Genomic DNA, 24,265 nt, shown 5'->3' with positions numbered 1-24,265 from the left:
TAAAATTCCAAGTTAAAAACGACAATAAAACCTATAGCCTTCTGTAGGCATCACCTGACACTGTGACAAATAAGGTAATGAGTGTGAAGCTGTTCACTACATAAATCCATTCACTGCCCTGTTAACACTCTTGTGTTATTTATTCAGCTATGTTTCAAAATGTTTATTTATATTTAATGATTATTCAGACATAATGGGGTTATGATTTGGAGAAAATTTGGTGAATTCTATGAATCACATGACTTTGACATTTACTTTAAGCTGCTGTAGCGCAGCAGGTCATGTGACCGGTGTAGACTTTAAGGTCAGATAACCTTGTTATTATTAAGGTGTCTTTGTCACTGACAAACATTGTGCCCACATTAATGTAACCAGTGTTTTACTTTCTGATCACAATGATAATATTATCTCCTTGTTATACATACAGTATATACACTATGAACACAACTTTTGCTGTGCAAGTCAGACACATTGTTGGAAACTAAAAGGTGCAACACTCAGTTTTGCAAAGTGTTGAAATGTAAAAATCCCAGGAATGAAGAACCATGTTAATGTGCATGTACAGAATGCAAGAAGATTTCCTGACATCCAGGTACTCCAGACTGCAGTCCCACACCTCCACATCATATGACAGTGATGTCAGCCATGGGGCCATTAGCACATGACTCCTCTCCATTCAAACAAAATCCAGTTCCTGATTTATGGCCTCCTACTTTTGTGAACACAAACAGCATTCTTTACCCCTGACCCACTGAGCACAAGCCTCACAGACACAGACAAGCACTTTATGAAAAGTGAGCTAAACGTGCGTATTTGTGAAATGTACTGATGTGTATTTTATGTGAATATATTTTAAGTTTGGTTGTGTAGGCATACTGTTCTACAATAATTATACACACAATCTGCTACTCGTCTCCTTCATGAAAAACATTAACCAGAGTATAGTGAACATAAAGTGGAGCAGGTGTCATTTGAAAAAGATAAAAAGGCTCTTATGGCTTTTGTGGGTGACGTGAGCCTGATATCAGAAGCTTTTCACTCAGATGTATGAGGACATGACTTTCATGAGGCTCACATAAATAAAACCCGGAAGCTGGACTTTCACCTGAGCATCAGTGTATATAAGGAAGTCGCTCCTCTCCCAAGCACCAGAGCTTTTGTTGCTGCTTGTGAACAGGAGCGTGGAGACCTAAAATATGAAACTCTTAGCTGTATTAGCGTGCTTACTGGCAGGCTGCCTGGCCCAGAAGCCTCACCCATGCTGTAAGTAAAACACTAGATACAAATACATGTGTGAAATGTGTACTTCTGTGAAATAATGCAGTGTTATATTTTAACACAGCGAGTCCTCCTCTTCTGAGCGGAGCCCTCACTGTGGTGAGTGTTTGTTTTAAAGTGTTTTGTGAGCACAACAAAGGAGCACTAAGCACCATTACGCTCATTTAGAATCACTCTCCAGTCCACACAGAATGAAAAGCTGTGGACCTATACCCAATACCTGTACGATGCAATGGAACAACGGATACGCCTAAAGGAGCTGGGCACTTATGAGAACACGAGCTTCACCTATGATGTTCTCCTGCTCTTCAAAGAGGTGAATAAAACAATGACATGATCATCACTAATATTTATCTCAGAGAGCAAAGTCAAAGCACAGAGCTCGCCATCAGAGGATTATTCCATCAGGAACATAGCCATAGTTTAAACATTTAAATTTACAGGCTAAATAAGTATTTGATCCAGCACTCTTTGTGACTGATTATATTTAAGTGTAAAATTAAAAAAAACAGCAAAATGCATCAGAATCAGCTTCATTCATCCTCATTCCACGACGTTCATCCCTCAGGCTGCTATGTATGAGATTGTTGACTCCAGCCATACATGCAAGAAAAGCCCTCTGAAGATAGACTTCCAGCCTATGGGAATCCCAAAAACCGCTTCCCTGCTGGGCCAGGCTGTTCTTGGCAGCTCGTCTGGACCTGGAGAAGGACTCCTGGTCAACACCTGGACGGGAGATCTGCCTGACAAAACAGGTGAGAGAGCATTTCACGGCCGGAGCCGTCCATTCACTCACTCTACTTTACAACACAATCATCTCTGTTCCTCCAGGAAAGTTCATGAGCACAGTGACTGAATTCGGATGCATTCCTGTCAGCACTGCTTACCAGACTGACCAGTATGGATGGGTGTTGACGAGGTGAGATTCAGATCAACACTGTAAAAAATCTGAAATATTTCTATTGAGCCAAGGGATCACCATGTCACTGTCTTTCTGTTCTCCAGCTTCTTCAACAACGTTATTGGGCTCTCAGACCCCAGTCAGCTCAACCCTCCGGACTTCTGCCCCGATGCAGAGACTATGGACAGTACAGAGGAGCCGCTGGACTTCCTCAGCTTGTTCCTTAAAAAGGTTTAAGAGTCTCCTGTGACTGATGTATCGAAGCTAATTGGAGATTTTAAACAGAAATAAAATTTTGCAGAATTTTACACGTTTGCAATTTTTTTAAATCACAGATTTATGGGTTAAACTCTGAATGCTTTCATTATACCTATGGATGTAGTTCCGTTAATATTTCTGACTGTCTGCTGGAAATCTGCTAACACTGTCACCAAAAGGCTGGTAGATGGTGTGAATATGTCAGTGTTGTTTATTTCACTTCCCTCATGTGGTTAGAAAAAAATGTTAGTGCAGTTTCGCCTTCCTCCAGCTTTACACAATAAAAGTTGGCGAAAGGTATAATAAGGTAAGATAAGATAAGAGAATCCTTTATTAGTCCCTCAGTGGGGAAATTGCATAATACTCAAATGCAAAATAAACAATAAACAAATCTCCAGTGAGTGTTACCTTTAGCAACATGGTCCACATTATTATGACTGTACCCACATTACTGTTAAATAAACAGCCTAGTGTCTCGTAGTTTCTGACTTGCATTGTCCCATTTTCTAACAGCGTACTGTGTGATCACATGCAATTTTTATCAATAAAAATATAAGAATACAAAATAAATGTGTTCATTTCACCATGCCGCTGTGTGCAATGACGACATACAATACACATCTACATGTACAATCATAATATCAATTTTCAAGAGTCCAGAGACTCTAGAGAAATGAAATGACATGATGTTATCACTCAACATATCAACGCCTCTGAAGTTTAAGAAAAATGTGTTACAACTGGTTTCTAATCATGAAAATTCAAGTTTGAAAATGAACTTTTTGAGTCATTTACAGCTGTGAAAACATGAGTCATATTTCACATATGATACTGATGGAGAAAGATAAACACACAGACAGACTCTCACCCACAATCAAAAACCTGTGATATTTATATTCAGCTCTTCCTTGTCCTTAATGTTTGACAACAACATTGAATAAAATAAAAGCCATTTGGTGCTGACACCTTGATGTTATTCACCCCCTCTACCAGTTCATGTGTACTGTATGAAACAATGGTAGCACAACAAATGTTTTCCCAAGGCAATCATGCAACTTTTTATCAGCAAAGTCGTCTGAATCTTAACCAGGGGAGATAAAAGGTTAAAGATCTGTGCTGAGATTAAGATTTCTGCCCTTTTTTGTGCCACTGCTACCAAGGTATGCTATTATTAATGGTGTTTACCTTTATTTTGACAGGTCAGGCGTGTCAGCTGAGAAAACCCGGCAGTGGATGTGGGCTGGGAGCCTCACCAGCTTGTTTATAAGTGAAAGCAGTGAAGCAGCAGCATATTTGCGTTCAGTCGACAGACGAGCATATCTATCATCAGACGGCATGAGAGTCCTCGCCCTGTTTGTGTGCCTGTCAGTGGGCTGCCTCGCTCTGAGACCAAGACCATGCAGTAAGTACACTTCCAGGGAGAATTGTTCAGAGGGATGCCTCCAATCTCAGCGTTTCACATTGCAGCTCTCTTTCTGTTTCAGCATTTATGAGGTCTATCTAATGATGTGATGTAAATGTATTTTGATCAAAACCACTGCTTTGATTTTTGTCAGGATCCCCACCACTGCTGACTGGAAAACTTTCTATTGTAAGTCTCAAACAAGTCTCTAATGAATACATTGGAAAGGTCAACTGTAGGAATATTTTTAAAGAGTGATTTTCAGTCACAAAAATTTCTTCATTTCAAAGTCCACCCAGAGTGAGAAGCTGACGGCCTTCGCCAGGTACAGCTATGACGCACTGGGAAAGCGCATCCGCCTCCGAGAGTTTGGATCTTATAACAATAAGACCTTCCACCTTGATGTGCTCCTACTCTACAGAGAGGTGATGATAACAGCAGCAGTGATTTCTACATTAGGAACTATCATGTACAACACAAATTACTGCATGAATGCTGTCCTGTCCTCCAGGGTGTTGTGTACAAGATTAACTACAGGAACCACACATGCTGCAAGAAGCCACTGAACGTGGACTTCCACCCGTTGGCGATCCCACGCAATGCTTCCCTGCTGGGACAGGTTGTGTTGGGCAGCTCCTCTGGCCCAGGACAGGGAGTCCTGGTCAACACCTGGGTGGGAGAGCTGCAGATGAAGAAGGGGAAAGGTACAGAAAGAGGAAACTACATAAAAGGAAATTAAACAGAAAAGTTACAGTGTCATGTGGTGTAGTGTAGCGCATGACTTCCTGTGATTCTTTCCTTGTACATTATGATCATGAACCTGTTTGTCTAGTTGTGCTGCTTCAGCTGCCTCGTGATCCACTTCTGTTTCTGCAGCAAAGTACATGAACACTGTCACCGAGTTTGGCTGTATCCCTGTCAGCAGTCTGTTTCACTGCAACAAAAGTGGATGGGTGGTGACCAGGTCAGTGCATTCACTCCACTACTTATGAACTGAAGTTTTAAAATATCTGCTGTGAGATAATTATTAATTAAGATTATTATTCATTTTTTCCTTTAATATTTAGTCATTTCCTTTTCTTTCTGTGTGGCTTCATCACTTGATGCTCCTCTTTTTCACTTTCAGCTTTTTTGACAACGTCATCGGACTCGCTGACCCTCAGCAGCTCATCCCTCCATCTTTCTGCAAGGACGCAGAGCTGGAGCTAACGGATGGAGAGGATCCAGTGACTTTCTTTAGCTTGTTTTAAAACACAAGGCTAATTTCCGAATACGTGTGCACTTTGATGACGGCTGTTGTACTTGACTGTTTGCACAGCGTTATTACTTTTTTTTTTTTTGTGCCAGTCTTTGGTGCAGTAGCATTTGTGAGTAAGCTGTCTGTGAGTTAAATTCATGCCATTCTTTAATCAACTTGGTGCAGGTTTAATTTGCTCTTACTTGTGTATGAACAGCAGATTGAATGTCCTTGCACCAGATGTAATTTCTTACAAATACCAAATGTATCAAATTTCTCAGTTTTTCTCAGTTTATCTTTGCCAGATATTAAAATCTGTTTAATGAGATTTTATTTTCTTTCATTTCAGTGTAACAGTACCATAAATAAGTCACGGTAAAGATAAAAGAATACTTCAATCAATCAACCAACCAACCAAGCACCAGCACAAACTGTGCTCTTGATTGGTTGGAACAAAAACCTGCAGCCACACGGCCCTTTGTGGAACAGTTTGGACACCTCTGCATTATAACACGCTGGGTGAGACAGTGTTCTGGCCACTAGATGGCGTTGGATAACAAATAATAAGAGGGACTGAGAGGAAAAACACTTGCAACTCTAAAAAAATCATTACATTACAGTTAATCGGTGTAGATGCAGAATTCAGAAAACACTAGTATCATAACTGAACTGTGAATGTCTCAACCTATTCTAAATATGTATTTGGCTCAAATTTACAATATATTAAATACATAACTTGTCTTGGAGTTGGAGTTTAAATAAAAAATATATCAACAATGCAGTATAAGCCAGTTGAGAAAAACACATCCATCTTTTTCTATTTTTACAATCATTTTCAATAATTTATTCATGTGACATAAAGAAAGTTACTGCTGTATAATAAAGCGAGGAGTTACTTGGTAGCAGTAGTACCACACTCCCCTTAATTCCCCAACCTCCTGCACCCCAACGTCTGCTGCCATCACCCCCGGCTCCTGCGCTTCAGTCTCCAGCCACAGCAGCCTGGCATCAGGGTCCTCATCAGAGAACTGGAGCAGAGATCCCGAGCTCCGCAACACCTTCAAACACTGCTTCAGCACCTGGCCGGCCTTTCCTTTCCCTTCCTTGGACCTCAACAAGGCGTCCGTGGTGCCCTTGTCAACTATCAGGTCCACACTGCTGGAACCATAATGCTTGTGAAGATGTGTGCAGTCCAACTCTACAAACTCAAGCTGAGAGGAAGCATTGTGAGGTTGAATAGGTTTAGCTTGAACGTGTTCCTGCATTAGTCGCACAGCTATGGGGGAAATGTCAGCACAAGTGACCCGGACCGGGAGAGGAGAGTGTCTGTAAATACCGGGCCCCAGTGCTGAGGTGCCACAGCCCATGTCTAGAACTCGGAGCAGAGCATCTGGATCAGACTTAGCCTGCAAAAAGGGCATAATGAAGTCCTGTACAGAATCAAAACCAAAGAACCACTCGAAGTTTTTGAAGGTGGCTGTCCTGCTGCTGTTCTCCGTGTAGAAACGGTCCCAGGTTGCTTTCTTATCCATGTTTTCCATCAGTTCAGCTGAGGAGGAACACAGACAGACAGGATTATCGAATTAGACTCAGTGAACATTAGAAGTAAAACACAGATACAACCAACTTTGGTGCCTGCATGGTTCTGTCTTACTGAGGGACTTCATGTCAACATCTGGCTGTTGAACATGTCCTTATTTCATTTCTCAAATTTGAGACATTTTCTATGTTTCTGAGAGACACTGCATTTGGCATTAAGATCTTTAATGTGACTTTTCTGTGATTTTAAATTTGCCTAATGTTTCACAATGCTCGTGGGAACAAACAAAACCAACATATTTTTAAACTTTACTGAAGAATAAGTATTGTTTGATGGTAAGTATCCAAATAAAGCTTTTACACAGAGCTGCAGATCACATCAAGTTCAATGTGCACACACAATGTTACAGCTAAGCTGCTGTAGCTGCTAGCTAGCTTAGGTAGCTGCGGTTGAAACAGCGTTTAATAAACAGTTCAGTCAGTGCAGCTAGCTTAAAGAAAACAGTGACTCTAAACTTAAACGTACTTGTAAGAGAAGAGTGATGCCGTACACACGCTGCAACCATTCCTCTGCTTAACAATGCCAAAGGTTTTGAGAGCGGATGCATTTTCACTCAAGGACTTCGCTTGTCTTTAGTTTTGAACAACGAGAGAGGTCTCACTCTGCTCGTATTTCCTTGTACCACGAGCAGCGACTATTCGCGTCCCCTAAAATGTGAAGGAGATGTGAACGTGCGCTGTCTTAGGCGACGATCTTCGAATAGGTTACGCACCAGTGATGCTACTGCGCACGCGCGGGTGCAGGTGTAAACAAATAAGATAATATATACAATAAATAGTGTTTTTTGAACGATTATTTGTTCCCTTTTGCAGTTGAAAGCTGCAAAATGCTGGTTTCAGCTTCTCAGATGTGACAAATTTTCTGCTTTTTCCCATTTCTGTGAATTATTTGAAGATTAGTTAATCAAAACAAGAATTCCACTAACAGATAATGTAAATAATCATTTGTTGCAACCCAAAATTCAACAACTTAAAAAAAAAACAAAAAAAACATGACACAAGAAATAAGATGTAAATCCCTTTAATAAAACTCAATGAAACGCAGTGTAACAAAGGAAAAGAATCCAACATAAAGCAAGTAGATAACATTTACAACCACAAAAGAAAAAAAAAACCTGTACAACTCTAAATGCCTGGAGTCACTTCTATTTTTCCAAAGATTTTTTTTTAATTAACCATTTTGTGATGACTGAGGGAAAAACCTGGAACTTTGAAAGGGGTAAAAGGGGGGGGGGGGGCATGTAATGTGATTTAAATTTTATTTTTTTAAATACATGAGTGTAATCTCATACACAGATGTATGCTTCATCAACGTGGCTGCTTAAGTTATTTTTATTAACCAACTGCTGTGCCATACAGCAGGAGGAGGATGAGGTGGGCTGTGGCCAGGAGTGTTATTTGTACAAGATGTCATAATGGCCAGGTCTGTAGAGGAGGAAGATGCGGGGGTCGCCGCCTTCAGGGAAGACGTGGTGATTGACTGTTCCTCCCTCTCCTCTATCCATGTACTCCACCAGGATGGATACGTTCAGGGCCTGGGCTAAGGCGATGATGTGAATGTGGTCACTTTCTTTAGACATTGGCTCTACCTCCTTGGAAGAGGAAAAAAAAAAACACAAGCATGTGATTTGTTTTCATTAAGACACAAACATTGAACAATGCAATCATATATTTCTCCATCCAAAGAATTGTGGACTGCATACTCAAATACACACTAACACACCAACCCCTCTCTTGTTCAGTGACACTTTCCAAGGTGGGGGGGGGGTCTTTTTTATTCAAAAAGGTGAATTCCAAAACCCACCTGCTGACAGAACTCCTTGACTGAGCGTCCTCCCTCTATGAAATGCTGGAAGAAGCCATGCTCTCGCTGCAGGTAGCCTGAGGTGAGCAGCCGCAGGTACACGACCACATAGTCTGACACGTTCTGATCATTGAAGGAGCTCAGCAGCTCCTGCAGGCTCGGCTGTTTCTCACACAGTTCGATCAGGTCCATGAACTTGGCGGGAAGACATTATTTACATCATTAGACGGATATGTACGAAGTGTCCAGCTTGCCAACCTACTATCCAACTGGCCAAAGCCAGTGAGTCTGTCTGCTCAAGCTGACTTGGCAGATGACCATTAAGAGGTGGCAGAGAAATGCTTAAACTACAATAAACTTAGATAGAGTTAGAGAATTTTACAACCAGAATAAACCATCAGTGAAAGCATTTTGCAAAAAGCCCCATCATACTTACTGTTCACTGTGATATACAAATGAATAGCCTACTACTTCAGAAGCTAAATCAGAATAATACATTTAGGTTAACAATATACAATACATGTATTATTTTTCTTGTGCAGGAAACTCACAGTGTTGTGAAAGTCTTCAATGGTAAACTCAGTGAAGCCTTCATTAACCAGGTCCAGTTTACTTTTAGCTGCAACTGCTTTGAACCTCAAGAGACAAAGAGAACATGTATTCATTAACCCCCTGAATATTAGAGCCTCTGTGGTGCTTGTTAGATTTTAAATATTTCAAAAAGGAGTGCAGGGCAAACTCACAGACGCATAATGCCCACATTTTTTCTTACCATAACAAACACAACAGCAGTACACCTAAAAGTTAACCTAAGGAATATATAAGGTACTTTTCATGCATGTGTCAGATTTGTGTAAAACTTCGTGTAAAAAAAATTAAACATATATCCAATCAGCGCTCAGCACAGAGAACACAAAACTGTATAAAAACAGACTAAATTCCAGTTTAGAGACCATTAGCTCCTACAGCCCAAACAGTAACCACTGTGACACCCACTTCTGAAGTTCTTTGCTGTCATCTAGCAGGGACTCGAGATGTGCGAAACCAAAGGCTCTGTAGAAACAGTTCCCATCTGGTCGCGTCTTACGAATGTACGAGTATTTTTTGTATAGGTCCTGCAACAAAACAAAAAAGATTTATAGTGTTTGTTAAATAAATAAATAAATCACATGCAAAGATTTTATCTGAGCATGCAAGCAACAGACAGTTTTGCTTTGTGGCTTGTGGAAAAAAAAAATGAAGCCCTGGACTGTGCAGGAAATGCACCATGGTGTGGTGGCAGTAACCCGGGAGCAGGTGGTGTGGTTTGACTGACCTTGATCTTGAGCTGATAAACTGTGTCATCTTCAGCATACTCCCTCTGCAGCACCGACAGGTCCTGTCTGTCTGACACTAAAGGGTTACTGTTGGCTATCTAGACACACACGCAGAAAATTAAAATGAAAACATGCACTGTAAAAGACTTAACTCATGAGTGATTTGGTCCTGACCTGTTAGACAAGGGTTCAATTCTGACCAACAAAAAACTAAAGCTCTGTATTTATACACATTATTAAACATAACTTCAAATAATATTTTATTTGTTTATATTGTTTGTTTTATCACAGACATAATTTTATTATAAGGTTAAAGCTGTGCAGACAACTTTCACATTTATCTTAACAGGTCAAGGTCAAGGTTAATTACTGGGATGTGTTAAAAGGCTTCAGTAGGTCAGGTAAAAAAAACAACTGTTAACTGAATACAGTTAAATCATTAACAAAAAATGCATCTTATTTGATATTGACAGCTGCATATGAAGGTTTCAGTTGTGTACAAAGTTTTATGGATGGTTGACTGTTTTAAAAAATGAGTGGAATCTGGAAGCTTGTTAATCCTGTTGCTCTGAGGAAGAATAATGATGAGTCACCTTTGTTTTTGTTATGTTGGAAAAGGAAAGCTGCCCTTTCAATTAAAATGAGTTTCTCACCTCCTGCTGAATTCTGTCCTGTTGAGCAATTATGGCCTCGTCATACGCGAGGCAGTTCACTCCTGTAAGAGAAGAGGTGACAAATTAATTAGGCTTCAGGAGCAGATGCTCAAAAGTTTATGAGGCAAATCAAAATGAAAACAGGTCAGGTCAAAACTTCCATCTTTAAGTAGAACATCACACAGTGGATGAGCAGAGACACTGCTATGGTGTCGCAGACTTAAAATGTAGGAGGGTCAGTGCTGCAGGTTTACAATAAATCAAATGTGGCAGCAAACAGCATAAAAGGACATTAAATCATATTAAATCATAATATCATGGTTAATAAAGAATTTCAGCTGAATAAAATTAAGAGTGTAAGTGCACACAAAAACTAACATGCTTTGCAATCAAAGAACAATTGTTTGTTGCATGTATACACAACATTATATATGTTGTGTATACATGCATTTCAATTTCTATACAATGTGTGTTTGCAAGTGTTACATGGACCTCTGCTGCCTAAACAATACAAGTCGATTGTCTTGTAATACTATCCGAGCACAGTGCACCTGCAATGCGTTTCTGACCATGTCCAAGAAACACAAGCAACAATTTTAACACGGACTGTAAATCATTTTAGTTCATCTTTACTGTTACGGTTAGCTACACAAACCAGGTGGAGAAACAACCTGCACAGAAATGATGCAGCTCCCTGAGGGACTGGTTCCCCGTTAGTTAGCAAGTTCGTTCTCTCAGAAACACTTTATTAAAGTATTTTGCATATCTATGGGTTTTTTTTTATTATTATTATTTATTTATTTATGTACCTTACAAAAAACAGCGATAGGCAGAGTTTTTTTTTTTTCTGGCTAGTAAAACCACTGCACCATCGCAAGCAGAGGCACGCTGTGCTTTTAAATTTTAATAAAACAACAAAGCATTCACGAAAGCAGCTGCCCTTTTCTCTTCCCGTTTTCAACATGTGCAGTCACCACAAGCAACCGCAGACGCATTCCCATGCCCACTGTCAGCAGCTGATATGAAAAAAAAGATAATCCACAACACCGGCTAACGTCCCTCGGCTAAACTTGGCTAGCTCGTCCTGTCCGAAAACAAAACAAATTCTTGTCACGACGAATAACGTCGTTTTAACATCCAAAAATGAGGTATCCCATCTTCAACATTAAGCCTACACTTCCAATATTTCCTTAGGTCAAAAAATCTGGGACTGTCATTAACTGCTGCGGCGTCAATAACTAAACAAGCGTTTTTTTTCTTTGTGTAGCAATGGTAGCTAGCTAACGTTAGCCAACAAGCTCTGGCCTCTGTCTCCCCATCATCGCTGCATGTCAGTGCCCCTTCATCACGGACAGGGCAACGGCTCGAACACCGGGCACACACTCGCATGGACATGAGCTGCGCTAGCATGAGATATGGCCGCGCAGTTTGAGGGATATTCCGTGTCGTAACGCTTTCTCTCACCCTCCATCTCTCCCTGTGATGATTCCTGCTGCTCCTCCGCCATCTTAGCTGTCGAGATCTGTTTCCTCCTTCTGCATGACCTCATTCATTACACACTTCCGGGCGGTAGCACACTTAGAGTAAAGTTTATTCATTCATTTATTTATTTATGTTTGTTTTATGTTTTGTTTGTTTGTTTGTTTGAATATTTGTTTAGGTATGGTTTGTTTGGTAAAACGTAAGTACTTTAAACACAATATAAACAAAAATGTATACAGGCCATGAGGTGTGTTTTGCATTAATACCCATGATATCTTGATGAGTTTTGAGGAATTTTGAGGCCCCTAATCAAAATCTAGCTTTACCCCTTATTTTGTAACTGATGCTTACATAGTGCTGATTGTTGAGCATATTTGTGTTTAATAAAAACACCACAAACTAACAAACACACTGCACACTAGGGGGAGGTAGATTACCAGCTAAGACAACAGGCTACATACACCAAGAGTGGGAGGAATAGGTGTTCAACCATCCCTGTTGGGTTTGATAGGGCCAAAAATGAGTGATGTGATCTTTTAAAATAATCCCTAAATTCCCCACTGTCTCAATAGAGAAATCCTTAACAAACCAGAGGAGGTTTCAGTGTAAATAACCATATATAGATGATCAAGAAACTAGGATTTATCCAAAAGTCAACTATAGTACCCCTAACCTACAGGTTTTAGTGTACTTTTAGAAAAACCATGCACATTTATTGTAATCCATCAAAGAATCCAAGCTCACACCCATACACAAAGCAAAGGAAAATCCAAGCACATGGCCGGGAAGATAATTTTACAAAATAACAGTTGAATTCAGACTCTTGCATAGTTCAGTAGTTTTGCAGTTTGTAGGCTGATTCAAGTCCTTGCACTTTCCAGCAGTACATGTCAGGCGGAACTTTCGGCAGCAAATACAGCCTGCATTGAACATAATACTATTCACCTGCTGCTCTGACCTGCTGGGCGTTAGTGGATAACATGGTACATTTCTTTTGCGACAAACTGTCCAAGCATACATTTAACGCAACATTGACATTTGTCTTGGAGAAAGTAACACAATATATCAAAATAATACTTCATATTTGCCAAAAAAGCAAAAGTGATTTTTTTTTTCACTTTGGCACACTGATTCCCATATCAGTGCTGTAACAGAACCCAACAATATTCATACACATATATGTATATATAACACATATCATCGAAAAAAAAAAAAGATAAACAAGACATTTTGTCACAGTACTAAAAAATCTGTGACAGTTCACAAATTCCTGTTGGAGAGGCATCGTCCTCTCTTGGAGTCTGCTCAGATAAAAAAGATCTTGTCCCAGAAATGGATACCATACTATATAATATTTACATTGGCAATGGTTTGGAAACCCTTAGGGAGGTGGGGTCCTTGCTCCATCAGGAGGTACAGAAAACATGTCTTCTTCTTTTTTTGGCCCTCCCACTTCAGTACCCTTGTTTTGTAACCACAAGGCCCAATGTTGTGCAAAGCGCATGAGATCTCATATGGTTACATCATATTGTGTGACAGGTGTCACTCTGTGACACACACAATAATTATTCATTTGAGCAAAAAAATTCAATTCTATTTAAAAATAGCTAAGTTTAATGTATGTTTTGTCCTTTTTAACACTTTATTAGAAATAGGATTCTCCACCAGACCTGGATCTGATAGCAAAGTGTTATATAAGGTTTAAAGACTCAATGTACCACACTTTATAACTCATGTTCTTGCTTTGTTCTTGCATTAACAAATTGTGGTGTGGTGTGGTTCAACCTATGGTGTCCTATCCTATGAATCTCAATATTGAAATCATATCAGCAAGAGTCACAAGCACTTGTTAAGAAAAGTAAACCCCATTTATATACAATAACAGTAACTTTCACATCACACCATATGACAATTTCAGGCACTGATACAACAATTTGGTATGTAAATTCCTCTTTAAATTCCTCTGGATTGGATCTCAAACTTTGACGTGTGAAGGAATGTAACACAAGCACAGGTGCTGAACACCTCTGAAGCAAAAACCCACCCTCAGTGCAGAGGTGTTGCAATCTACCTCTCTGATGCACCAACTTTCCCACGGCCTTCTCCTGCATTTCCTGATTTCCTACTGTACATGTCCTTGAGTGTTTTTGACATTCCACACAGAGGGTATGTCAGTTGCATTCACTGTCAGTTACAGCTGCTTAGACCAACACATACGATATATTACAAAAGATCTGCAATGAACATTGTGTGCGATCAAAGTTGAAGAAGCTGCACTGGAAATATTTTGACCTTGTCTTTGTTTGTTGCCAGTATTCTGGGGGAATACAAAGCCCACTGCTGATCGACAAACATCACACAGATACCACAAATCCAGAAGATGCAGCAGTGTTGTGAAGGTGAAGATTTTCCATAACCATAGACTGGTTTTCTGGGTTATGACTAACTTTCATTGGCAGTTCTGTAGTTTCACATGTCATTTTCCAGCAGCCTGCTAAACTATCTGAGCCCTGTGGATCATGGAGGCATGGGGACTGACCATATTGGGGCTTAGTCGGGCTTTGGATCTTAATGTGCCATTAGTCTTCTGATAGCGTGCACTGTGTGCCTCGGACACTTGGGAGCTGCTGGTCTCGCTGTCTTGGTCATCAGGATGCTCCTGGCTGGCAGGACCCCCCAAACCTTCGTCCACTTCATCCTCATCATCTGTTACTGGTGGGTAGTTGCAGCTCAGAGGAGGGTGTTGGTGATTTTTAGTGACACTTCCTGGTCGTGAACCCCCGTCTGTCGGGATAAGGGCGCTGCCGTTTAGCCGTCTCGGGATCTCCGTGGACTCTACCATAGGAAAGGTTGATGGTGTGAGAGGAGGGTGGAAACGAGTTTCCTGCTGCATAGACACAGAGCAGACACATTAAGTAATCATTTCATCGGCAGCTAAGTATAATAAAGTATAATAAACTAGGTGAGATGCATCACACAATTTGGTCACACTTACCAAAGACATAGAGCTGTTTCTGACATATGACTCCACTCTCAGTTGGTTCTCCTCCGCTCTATCCAGAGGCCTGTCTCTCCCCCTCCGTGAGCTGTTGTGCAGAACTGGTCTTCCCAGGAAGTCATATGCTCCCCCTCCTCCTCCTCCTCTTCCTCCCCGCCCACCTGAGATAGTAGATTGGCTGTCATGGCAGTGAGTCTGCTCCTGTCAGTGCAGAAAAAAAGGACACTGATCAGCACTCACAGATAAACTAAAGGTGTGGTCTGATTGGAACGTGTCCTTCTCCTGCACCCTTAATTTAAACTTCAGAGGCTTTAGTGACAGAGCCACACACGAATCACACTGAGATCACTTAATTTGCTACAGATACGTAGACTGACCCCGAAGGAAGTCAAGCTGGTCCTCAGGGTTCCCTCTACCCCCAGAGGGATGTATTCCTCTGCCTGCAAGTAAAGACACAGAGGGCAGGATTAGCTGTGGGACTCAAGATAAGGATCAACTCAAACGTTGCCAAAATCCTAAACCCTAAAAAAAAAAAAAAAAAAAACTCTGTGCATAAAACATCATGCCCTTTCAGAACTTTCACACCCTCTCACTCATTTCCTCAGAAAGCCACAGCTAGCTGACTCCCAGGGTTATAGAGCACAGTGTTAAGTATTCATCACAGTAAAACTGATGGTGTGAAACATTCTACTGATTTTGAACAGCGTCTCACAGCCTGACTCAGGCCGTGCAAAAATAGGACAAAACACAAGATGATGCTGCAGCACAACAGTAGGTTCAGAGTGAAAAGGATAATTTAGTGGTAGTACCGCTCCTCTGGTGTCTGTGCTGGCAGAGTTCACCCTCCTGAAAGAAGCTTGCCTGGAGAGGGTGTTTATTTCCTTCCTGTGAGCATGAAGAGATGGAGAGAAAGAAAGGAGAGAGGAATTTAAATTATTAAAAAATCTGACAGAGTTTCACTGTGAATTGTGTGTTTTTTATCACTTTAAGTTTTGCTGATTATTCTAATTTCATTTTTGTGCATATTTATTCATTTATTTTCTCAGTCTCTGATATTATTTTGTGCTCCTCGCACACATGCACACATTCATCAACTGAATTTGACACTTTCCGCTCCTCTAATTCTGCTTAACACACCACTGTCGTAGCTGTCAGTTGTAATATGCTTAATAGCCCTGATTTGCTCTATTCTTTCTCGGCCCAGTCTGCCCCACAGAGATTATTAAAGTGTCATCTTATCTCATCTTAATGAAACATCATGTCATGTCCACATACGTCTTCTCAGTCAACTCCATCTCCAGTTTCGTGCTCTTGTGTTTGTGGTGGCATATGACTACGATGACAATGATGAGCATCAGGATCAGCAGCCCGCCCGCTACACCCCCCACGATGAGCAGCAGCATGTTTTCAGGCATTTCCTGTGCTATGGGAGACTCTGCAGAGAGTGAGAAGGGAAGTAGGCAGCATCAGATGGATGTATACCTCTGTTCTCAGTTCACAGTATATTATACTTATATACTTATTATGACAAGTCTCAATCTGTCATGTTGATCGTGCTCTCATCTACCTGTCACAACAATCTCCACCTCTGCCTTCGCTTCTCCCACTTCGTTCTTCGCCACACACTGGTAGGTGCCTTTGTCTGACAAATCGAGGGGTCGCCCAAAAACTAGCGTTCCATTCAGGTGGGAGATCACGCCTTCCGGCAACTGACTACCGATTCTGCAGACACAACAAAATACAAGACGATGTTACATTGCAGTGCATTTAGATCAACACACAGAGCTTTCACTTTATAATTTGAGGTAAGCGCTAATCTGAAAATTCCTCATAACTGAAAACTTTGTAACTAGGGTGAGGGCCTGAATGTTATTTTTTAGTATTTAAAGAAAAAAGAAGCATTGCATTTCAATGCAGTGCCTTTAGCTGTTAACTAAGTGCCTTTAGCACACTGAAAGGAATAGAGGATAGTGTACTACAATTTAAACCATAACATGTTCACACGCAAAAAAAGTTCCCACATTTCTTCACACCCAATCCCACAGAAGAGATAGAGTCAGCTATTGAGAAAATTTAAAAAAGGTTTAAAGTAGTTCTGCTTTTAGTTAAGATGGCAGAACTACATTACCACCCCCCCGCCCAAGTTAATAATACCCTCCCTTCATCGAAATGAAATACTACTACTTCTAAATTTTGTGTAGGCGGTGCACTCTTCTCTTGTTTTTTTGTTCAGCCATGTTGCCTATGACTGAATGCTAACCACCTATTTCTGCTTTTCATTTCAACCTAACTAAACATATCTCCCATTAACACGTGTGTGAGAGAGAGAAGAAAAATCAACATATCAGAATCAGAATCAGTTTTATTGGCCAAGTTTGTGCATACAAACGAATTTGTTTTTCTTTGTACAGCTCAGTACAGTTATTTCCATTAAAATGTCTCTTTTTATTTTGAATTTTTCCATTCTGTGTTCCAGTAACATTTCAGTAAGTGGTTGGAACCATCACATATTTCCTGGCAGTGTGACTCAACACTGTCCAGGGAGTTGCCTCATCGGTTGTGGTTTTGATTTATTAGCTTGAACAAACTTGAACTTACTGTTTGTGTTTTGCTGTGAGCATGTTCAGCCCACACTGCCCCCAGAAACACCTGTTGTGTTTCCACCATGATGGAAACACGCTCTGAAACAAACCTGAGTTCCTACTCTCCCAGAGTTTACAGTAACATCCATTTAGCACTCAGTGAGCCCCTATGACTGGCACGAAAGAGGAACTGTGTTTTTACATATGCACCAGACACACAGTCACGATAAAATCTCACGCACAAATCCACACATTCTGCTTCCTCTTCCTCCTCACGCCGCCCCTTACCACCCCCCCCCCCCCCCCCCCCCCCGCCCCCCCTCAACCAGTTCACTCTTTCTCTCTTTATTTCAGGCTGCTCATCCCTTTCCCTTTTTCTTGTCACCCCCCTCTTCCTCCCTCCTTCGTGTGAAACCGTCTAATCTGTCTACTATTGGCACAAGCCGCAACACGACACTGTGACACCAGCTATTACTTCACCTAACGCCCTTCCTTGCCAAATCCAACAGGTTTGCCCACTGAAGCCGTATTTATGTGCGTGTGTTCATGTATAATGCATGCCTGAGCAAGGAGAGGTTGACTGTAACTAGAGATTTTGGGTAAATGAGAATGTGTGTATACACATTCATTTACAAGAGTGTACCCATGGCATGTGTCTGGTGAGCCTTACTCAAAAAAAACAACCTTTCCCAAGCTTTGTTCCCATGACCAACGACACGTAATATGTACAACTGACATGAGAGGAAACCTCACAGAACATTTCACTTATTTTTCTTTACATTTTTAATTACTTGCACGCCATCTGTGCGTCAAGTATTTTTCCCTTGGGGCTTAACTGTCACTCCCCATATCTCAATGAGAGCCATTCCTCTTTCATTCACTCTTTGTCTCACACATTTCACTGGCCAAACTCTGCACCACACCCTGAGAATCTACTGATGCACCACAGGAATTGGCTTAAAGATGACACCAGGTGACTCAAACAGGCATCCGAGTGAAACCCTCGTCGCGGTTTAACACCGGGCAGCAATTTGCCACCTCTTAAATGACACACGCAACATCTGAACCTGTCAGTTTGAGTGCAGCAGAATTGGGAGGTGCCAGTGCCAGGACTTGTTTGGTTGAGTCAAGTGGAAAGGGAGATCCTCCCAGACTGCACTGGAAAAGGCTATTTCAGTCAAGAGCATAAGTGACCAAGCTAAGCTAAGAGGAAACTAAAACTGAATAACTAGCTCAAAGAATCTATTACCTGTGATAAGGTAGCACTCACTGACTTAACGGAACTTGAGAACTTGAGATAAATTGGATACACAAAAGAGATTAAAGGTGTACTGTGGGTTTCTTTTCAACAAACCACTTATGTTTCTCACTGAGACGTGAGAGTGGAATAATGTTAAGCAATTACCCTAAAGCATTACCTAAAGCATTGCCCTAAAGTGAACCAACAAACAACTGATTACAGCTAAAATGGCTAAATACAAGTAGATATAATTTGTTACTTTGGTCCCTGAGGGTTGGCCTGAGTGCAACTCTCCTGAACATCCCATTCAAACTCTTCACTGGTGAAATCATAGCAAAAATAATTGGCTCTGGAACTTACGAGAAAAATAACCAGTCACCAGACACATCAGACAGTTAGTCACACGAGCACCAGACACCCAGGGAGGGAGGCGGGTCCTACTGTACCTGGTCCAGGTGAAACTCTGTGGTTTGGGGTTTCCTTCACTCACACACCTCAGGGCAGCATTCTCAAGACCCAACGACCAGTCTCCTTTGTAGCCAGACACCTGTGCATGTGGAGGGACTGAGAGGAAGAACAAAAAATGTACCAGTTAAACATTAAAAACATTAAAAAAAAATACCAGGGACAAATGTAGCTAAGGCTGAATATCCAGGATTTTAGCTATGAATACTCACAGTGCACTATTAAGCTGTTAGGGATCCTGTAGGGTTTTGGTAAAGACGGGTGCCACACTAAACAGTCCAGCTTCTTGCCATTCATGCTCCTCAGGGGGTGCAGGGAGTAACGCGAGGTGACCGCCCCGTTGTCGAAGGAGCGGTTGGTGGACTGGCCGTTCAGGTCAGTGTCCCAGGAGATGCGGGGAGGTGGGTGGGCTACGGAGCGACAGGAAGCAGCCTGTCTATAGGACTGTCCCTCCACCAGAGTCACAGGTTCCAGAGAGGAGATAGGATGGCCTGGAGGGAGGATTGTTGCAGTGTTCGATCAGAGTGAACTCAATCAACTCTCAGTCAATTTCTTACTATGAGCTATGGGTCCAAAATATATTTTTTTTGAAAAAAACTGTTGTGGTTATTTTACATTTGTATTTTGTAATCTAAATAAAATATTGTCAGGAAGTATTGCCCTGAATTCCTTGATAACATTAAACCACATTGTTTCCTGTGCAGGACTTCATGGCCTTATAAGGTCCTAGTGAACTTAATGTGTGACTAACTACTGACAAATAAGTTGATGAGTGAGTCGTGAGCAATTAAGTTGTGCAACTGTGACAAACTAACAAACAGCCCACTGAAAGTCATTTCAGTTCCTTGTGCGACTGGAATGACTTTTGTTATTGCCATCCGAGTTCATCCCTGTGCCACATATTTTCACTTGTGATGCTGCAATAACAAACTTGACTGAGCTTTTTCTGCTGTGCGGCAGAGCCATTAGGGAGGGACTCACTCCATACGACGAGTGACATCTCGCTCTCAAAGTTGCCAAAGGGGAAGGTGGTGATGTGGCATATATACGTCCCCTCGTCGGAGACTTCTGTGCTTATGATAACCAGAGACGAGTCCTGTGTGGGTTCACTGCTTTGAAAGCGCACGCGCTGAGACCACGTCCCAAATGCTGCAGACAGACAAAGGCAGAAAAACGGGCAGAGAGACAGAGAGAATAAGAGTGGACAGGGTTAAGGGAGCGTGTGAGGAAGGATGTGACACAAAAAATTAAGTCCACCAACTTGAAAACAGACCTCGGGGTTCCTTGTGTCATTTTCAGTTCCATATACACGCCTGCACTCATGCCTGAAATTACATTTACATTCTGGGCATTTAGCTCACGGTCTTGTCCAACATGTCTCGCACTCACAATGGGAGTAAGCTCCAATAACTAAATCACCACAAATGACAAGAAACCAGAAAAGCTCAGAGACGCCCAGTGTCTCAGTCCTTTTAGATGGCAGTGAGCTTTAGTCTTAAAGTGCACAGCACTATAAGAGTGAGAGCTGTGAAAGAAGTCATTTCTCACTGTGGGAAAAGGGGAAGTTATTCAGTTACTTCAAAACCTCTTTCAGCTGGTGGATGAGGATGTAAAGTGACCACGACTTGACAAATGATGCCACTCGAGCCACAGACCCAACTGACCCGTCTGTCCGTTAACATTGTGCGCGGTGCTGATCTGGTCTTTGGTTCCATCCGTTTTCTTCTTATACCACGTGACCTGCACCACCACCACACCGCTCTCGCTTGGCTGGTAGACACAGGGCAGGACAGTCTCCCCTTCTGCAAAGGAGAGGATGGAATCGTCTGGAGGGCGATTCACAAACTCTCCCTGTATCACTGTAACAGAAAGAAGTGCACGAAGGTAAAACGCAGGAATCAAGAAATAATAAACAACAATAAGGAATAGGTTTCAATCTGCAGTACAGTAACACTGAGCTTGACAGTGACCTTTGACCTATCTGTAGTTACTTCCTACTGCAATAGCTCTAAGAGAAAAAGCAGCTCAGGAAATCATCTTATTTGCTACATGATATGAAAATGTGAAGCCGTGCACGAAAACACAACATCAACATGGACTTCTGCGATTGAAACTGAAGGCAGAGAGGAGCACAAACGGGGTTTAGAGAGTTCACACAGCGCAGACAGGAACGAGGGAGGTGAAAGAAAACAGGCTGTCTATTAGAAGAGCTGAGTACAAGTGAAGATATGTCGCTTAACTAGTCGCTCGAGATAAGCTTAAAAGCAAACTCACAGGAGGGTTACCTCACTGTCTGGAGACAGCGAGACATTCAGCAAAGCCCCAGGAAATATACACTACATGACATACTATACTATAAAGTCTATACACACTATGTATTATGTGTCTGACACTGTAAAACACAAACACCCAACGCTTCCATGAGTCTCTCCTGTCTTTCTGCTTTTCTCTCCGTCTGCTAACAGATCATATTTGCTGATCTGTCTGATGTAGACGACGTATAATGTGACACCTTTTCTTCTCCTGTCCTCCAGCAGTCCTCTCATAAAGCACACATACATACACACACACACACACACACACGGTCACCAGTGTGACCCTCATGACATATGGATCCCTGCAGCCTGTATGTAATGGTAGAGTTAAAAGTTTGTTTGCATCTTTCTGAAGGATCTAGTTGCTGGTGACTGATTACTTTCAGAAAATCCTGACGGTGACAACCCTGCTGACAGCGAAAGAGAACAGCTCGCATGGACAATGAATTTCAGTATTACTAATGATAGGCCAATATCAATTCACAGCATGACAGACCATGTGGGTCTACGGTGCAGGACAAGCAGGGTGGCCTTTTCATCAGCTGCACCTCTTCTGTCAAAATTTTCCTTGAAGTCTTTATCTCTGATCACATCTCTGCCGTTTGCTACAGTGTTACAATCCAGTCACTGTTCTGCAATGATAGCTAACTTGTTTTTACAGGTCACTCACAGTATCTGTTTACACATTATGACATTTTCAGTTTCACTCCTGTATGATCAACATCTGGATTTTTCTTTTGACAGAATTGTTCCAAAAGAAACTTGAAGCTAAACTTTTCAAACATGACATGGAAATCCATCAAAAAGTTGCGGAGAAACTTCAGTGTTGGCAAGCAGACTAGCTCTGCTGCTAGTGTGGCTATAATAAAAACCTAGAAAGTCAAGTTTCAAGGCTGGAATAATGACTAAAACTCAAAAATCTTTAGTACTTTCCTATGGCACCACTGATATGATAACTGTCATGTAAGGTCACAGTGTCAGGTGTGAGCCAGACGCAAAACAGTGGGCATTACACCGTCTGTCTCACCAGTTCCTCCTTATCCACACTGATTTCCCTGGAAACGTTCAAAATCTTCTTATGATGCTGATTTAAAACCTGATGTGGGAGAATCTGTTCCGATACGTCACAGGTTAGGATGTGATTTATGCATTTACCGTCAGACCTGATGACTGTGCTCTGTAAAGAGGTGTGTGTGTGTGTTTTTCTTCCCACAAACGTGTGTGTGTGTGTGTGTGTGTTCATCACCATGAAGTTTAAGCCTACTGTGGAATCTGCCTGTGCTGCATTACTGGAATAACCCCAGCCTCTGCTGTTCCTTTATAGAACTGAACTGTTTTTTTTTTTTGGTGCCACACTTTTCTCTATCACTGCCTGATGGTGTGAGAGACGTTGTACTTTGGCAAATATATTTATAACTTAATCAAATTATTAAGTAACATCCTGGCACTTTGCTGAACACATTATAATAGAGCACATTGTGTTATACCCTTTTAGAAGTACAGTGGAAAGACTTTCTAACGGTGAGAGACACCTACAGCATTTATCACATGTACACATATATTTAGGCTTTACACTCACTCACATACACACACACTAGGAGGGTCCACACACTCCTTGTGAACCAGCAACCTGTTTTTCCTGAAATACCAGACAGCAGTGTTTTCTTTAACAGCACTGCTCCAGCGAAGTTCTCCATTTCTTGAGAAAAACTCCTACAGAACTTGTGAATATGCAGGAGGTCCTACAGTGCTGTTACTGATCCGCTTTCATCAACAAGAAAACCAAAGGTCACTTCTACATAAGCATTTTCTTTTAATAGAACATTTTCATTACTCATTTTTGCTTAGTTTCCAATGCAACACTTCCTTCCAAAGCTCACACACATCTATAGTGGTGGCATTATGAGTAGGCCTACTAGAGAGTGTGGAAATATCATAGGAGATACACATGAGAGAGACTAACACAAGGCCACTACTAATCGTTGAGTAGTGCGGGCACACCGCAGCCCATAAGGAACATTACCTCTGACAGCAAACAACATAAAGACACAAACAAAGCACTGACATGCTGTGAAGTCTTTAAAGAAAACCATAGGTTTTTACAGGATAAGACTTTGGACAGACTCCATGTGAAAGGTCTCTTACCAAAGATCCGGAGGACAAAGAGACACAGGGAGAGTCTGTTCAGCAGAGGTGTCATTCTCCTCGGCAGGTGCTGTTAACTGAGCACGAGTTGGGATAAGTTCAGCGGTGGGATAAAGCTCATCAGTCCAGGTAACAGTATCCTAAATGACAGACATGCATGAAGCACCGAGGCGGATTCATGCCTCGTGCTGCCGGATCATCCTTTGTGATGTTTTTTTTTTTTTAGGACCAGATCCTCTCCAAAGTCCAAGGTATGGATCTTGTAGCTATATAAAGTAAGTCCTTGTGTAAAATATAAATAAAAAAGTCAAATCTTTTCAGGCTCAGGTCAAGTGTTGGGTTGTCACGCATACGCCATAATGACTGTCCTGTAGAAAAAACAAAGGCGCAGCTTTTTACCTGTTTGGATAGACCTGTTTGCGCGCGCCACCCATGATCCACCCCAAACTCTCTCTCTCTCTGTCTTTTTTTTTTTTACCTACACACCTGCCCGCAAACACTCTCGCGCGTGCACACACACACACAAACACGCTGACGCGCGCACATGTGCAACCAAAGTCACCTTTCCGGTTTTGGTTAAGGCACACTGA

General features: G+C 41.6%; 3 protein-coding genes and 1 pseudogene across 3 annotated transcripts; 1 reads left to right on the top strand and 3 right to left on the bottom strand.

The window, feature by feature from the left end:
- Positions 1-1,181: 1,181 nt before the first annotated feature.
- LOC121177506 lies at positions 1,182-5,404 on the top strand (annotated as a pseudogene).
- A 90-nt stretch (positions 5,405-5,494) lies between these two features.
- cskmt (citrate synthase lysine methyltransferase) lies at positions 5,495-7,257 on the bottom strand. Its single transcript, XM_041031286.1, has 2 exons — positions 7,142-7,257; positions 5,495-6,625 (listed from the first exon to the last, which is right to left on the bottom strand). The coding sequence occupies exons 1-2, from the start codon at positions 7,221-7,223 to the stop codon at positions 5,943-5,945; spliced, it is 765 nt and encodes a 254-aa protein (XP_040887220.1). The 5' UTR covers positions 7,224-7,257; the 3' UTR covers positions 5,495-5,942.
- A 423-nt stretch (positions 7,258-7,680) lies between these two features.
- LOC121177538 (ubiquitin thioesterase OTUB1-like) lies at positions 7,681-11,991 on the bottom strand. Its single transcript, XM_041031868.1, has 7 exons — positions 11,913-11,991; positions 10,449-10,510; positions 9,795-9,893; positions 9,476-9,594; positions 9,031-9,115; positions 8,480-8,674; positions 7,681-8,267 (listed from the first exon to the last, which is right to left on the bottom strand). Exons 1-7 carry the CDS (start codon positions 11,953-11,955, stop codon positions 8,070-8,072), a joined length of 801 nt encoding a protein of 266 aa, XP_040887802.1. The 5' UTR covers positions 11,956-11,991; the 3' UTR covers positions 7,681-8,069.
- Positions 11,992-12,606: 615 nt separating this feature from the next.
- nectin4a (nectin cell adhesion molecule 4a) lies at positions 12,607-24,038 on the bottom strand. Its single transcript, XM_041030784.1, has 11 exons — positions 23,676-24,038; positions 20,880-21,074; positions 20,197-20,364; positions 19,428-19,706; positions 19,197-19,314; positions 16,496-16,650; positions 16,204-16,363; positions 15,738-15,813; positions 15,306-15,368; positions 14,926-15,129; positions 12,607-14,817 (listed from the first exon to the last, which is right to left on the bottom strand). Exons 1-11 carry the CDS (start codon positions 23,728-23,730, stop codon positions 14,425-14,427), a joined length of 1,866 nt encoding a protein of 621 aa, XP_040886718.1. The 5' UTR covers positions 23,731-24,038; the 3' UTR covers positions 12,607-14,424.
- Between the last annotated feature and the right edge of the window lie 227 nt (positions 24,039-24,265).

The sequence above is a fragment of the Toxotes jaculatrix genome, chromosome 23 (assembly GCF_017976425.1).
Source record: "Toxotes jaculatrix isolate fToxJac2 chromosome 23, fToxJac2.pri, whole genome shotgun sequence".
In the NCBI taxonomy this organism is placed as follows: domain Eukaryota; kingdom Metazoa; phylum Chordata; class Actinopteri; family Toxotidae; genus Toxotes; species Toxotes jaculatrix.
Note: the sequence above shows the minus strand (reverse complement) of the source record. Positions and strands in the feature narration are given on the sequence as shown.

Excerpts from the sequence above, each read along its gene's own strand:
- cskmt (XM_041031286.1), bottom strand. The coding sequence starts at position 7,223 with ATGCATCCGCTCTCAAAACCTTTGGCATTGTTAAGCAGAGGAATGGTT. Across the intron at positions 6,626-7,141 it reads GCATCACTCTTCTCTTACAA|CTGAACTGATGGAAAACATG; the intron begins GTACGTTTAAGT and ends GTTCCTCCTCAG.
- LOC121177538 (XM_041031868.1), bottom strand. The coding sequence starts at position 11,955 with ATGGCGGAGGAGCAGCAGGAATCATCACAGGGAGAGATGGAGG. Across the intron at positions 9,116-9,475 it reads GACAGCAAAGAACTTCAGAA|GTTCAAAGCAGTTGCAGCTA; the intron begins GTGGGTGTCACA and ends TTGTCTCTTGAG. Across the intron at positions 8,268-8,479 it reads TCAAGGAGTTCTGTCAGCAG|GAGGTAGAGCCAATGTCTAA; the intron begins GTGGGTTTTGGA and ends TCCTCTTCCAAG.
- nectin4a (XM_041030784.1), bottom strand. The coding sequence starts at position 23,730 with ATGACACCTCTGCTGAACAGACTCTCCCTGTGTCTCTTTGTCCTCCGG. Across the intron at positions 21,075-23,675 it reads CTTTGTCCTCCGGATCTTTG|TGATACAGGGAGAGTTTGTG; the intron begins GTAAGAGACCTT and ends TTTCTGTTACAG. Across the intron at positions 16,364-16,495 it reads GGTGGAGATTGTTGTGACAG|AGTCTCCCATAGCACAGGAA; the intron begins GTAGATGAGAGC and ends CACTCTCTGCAG.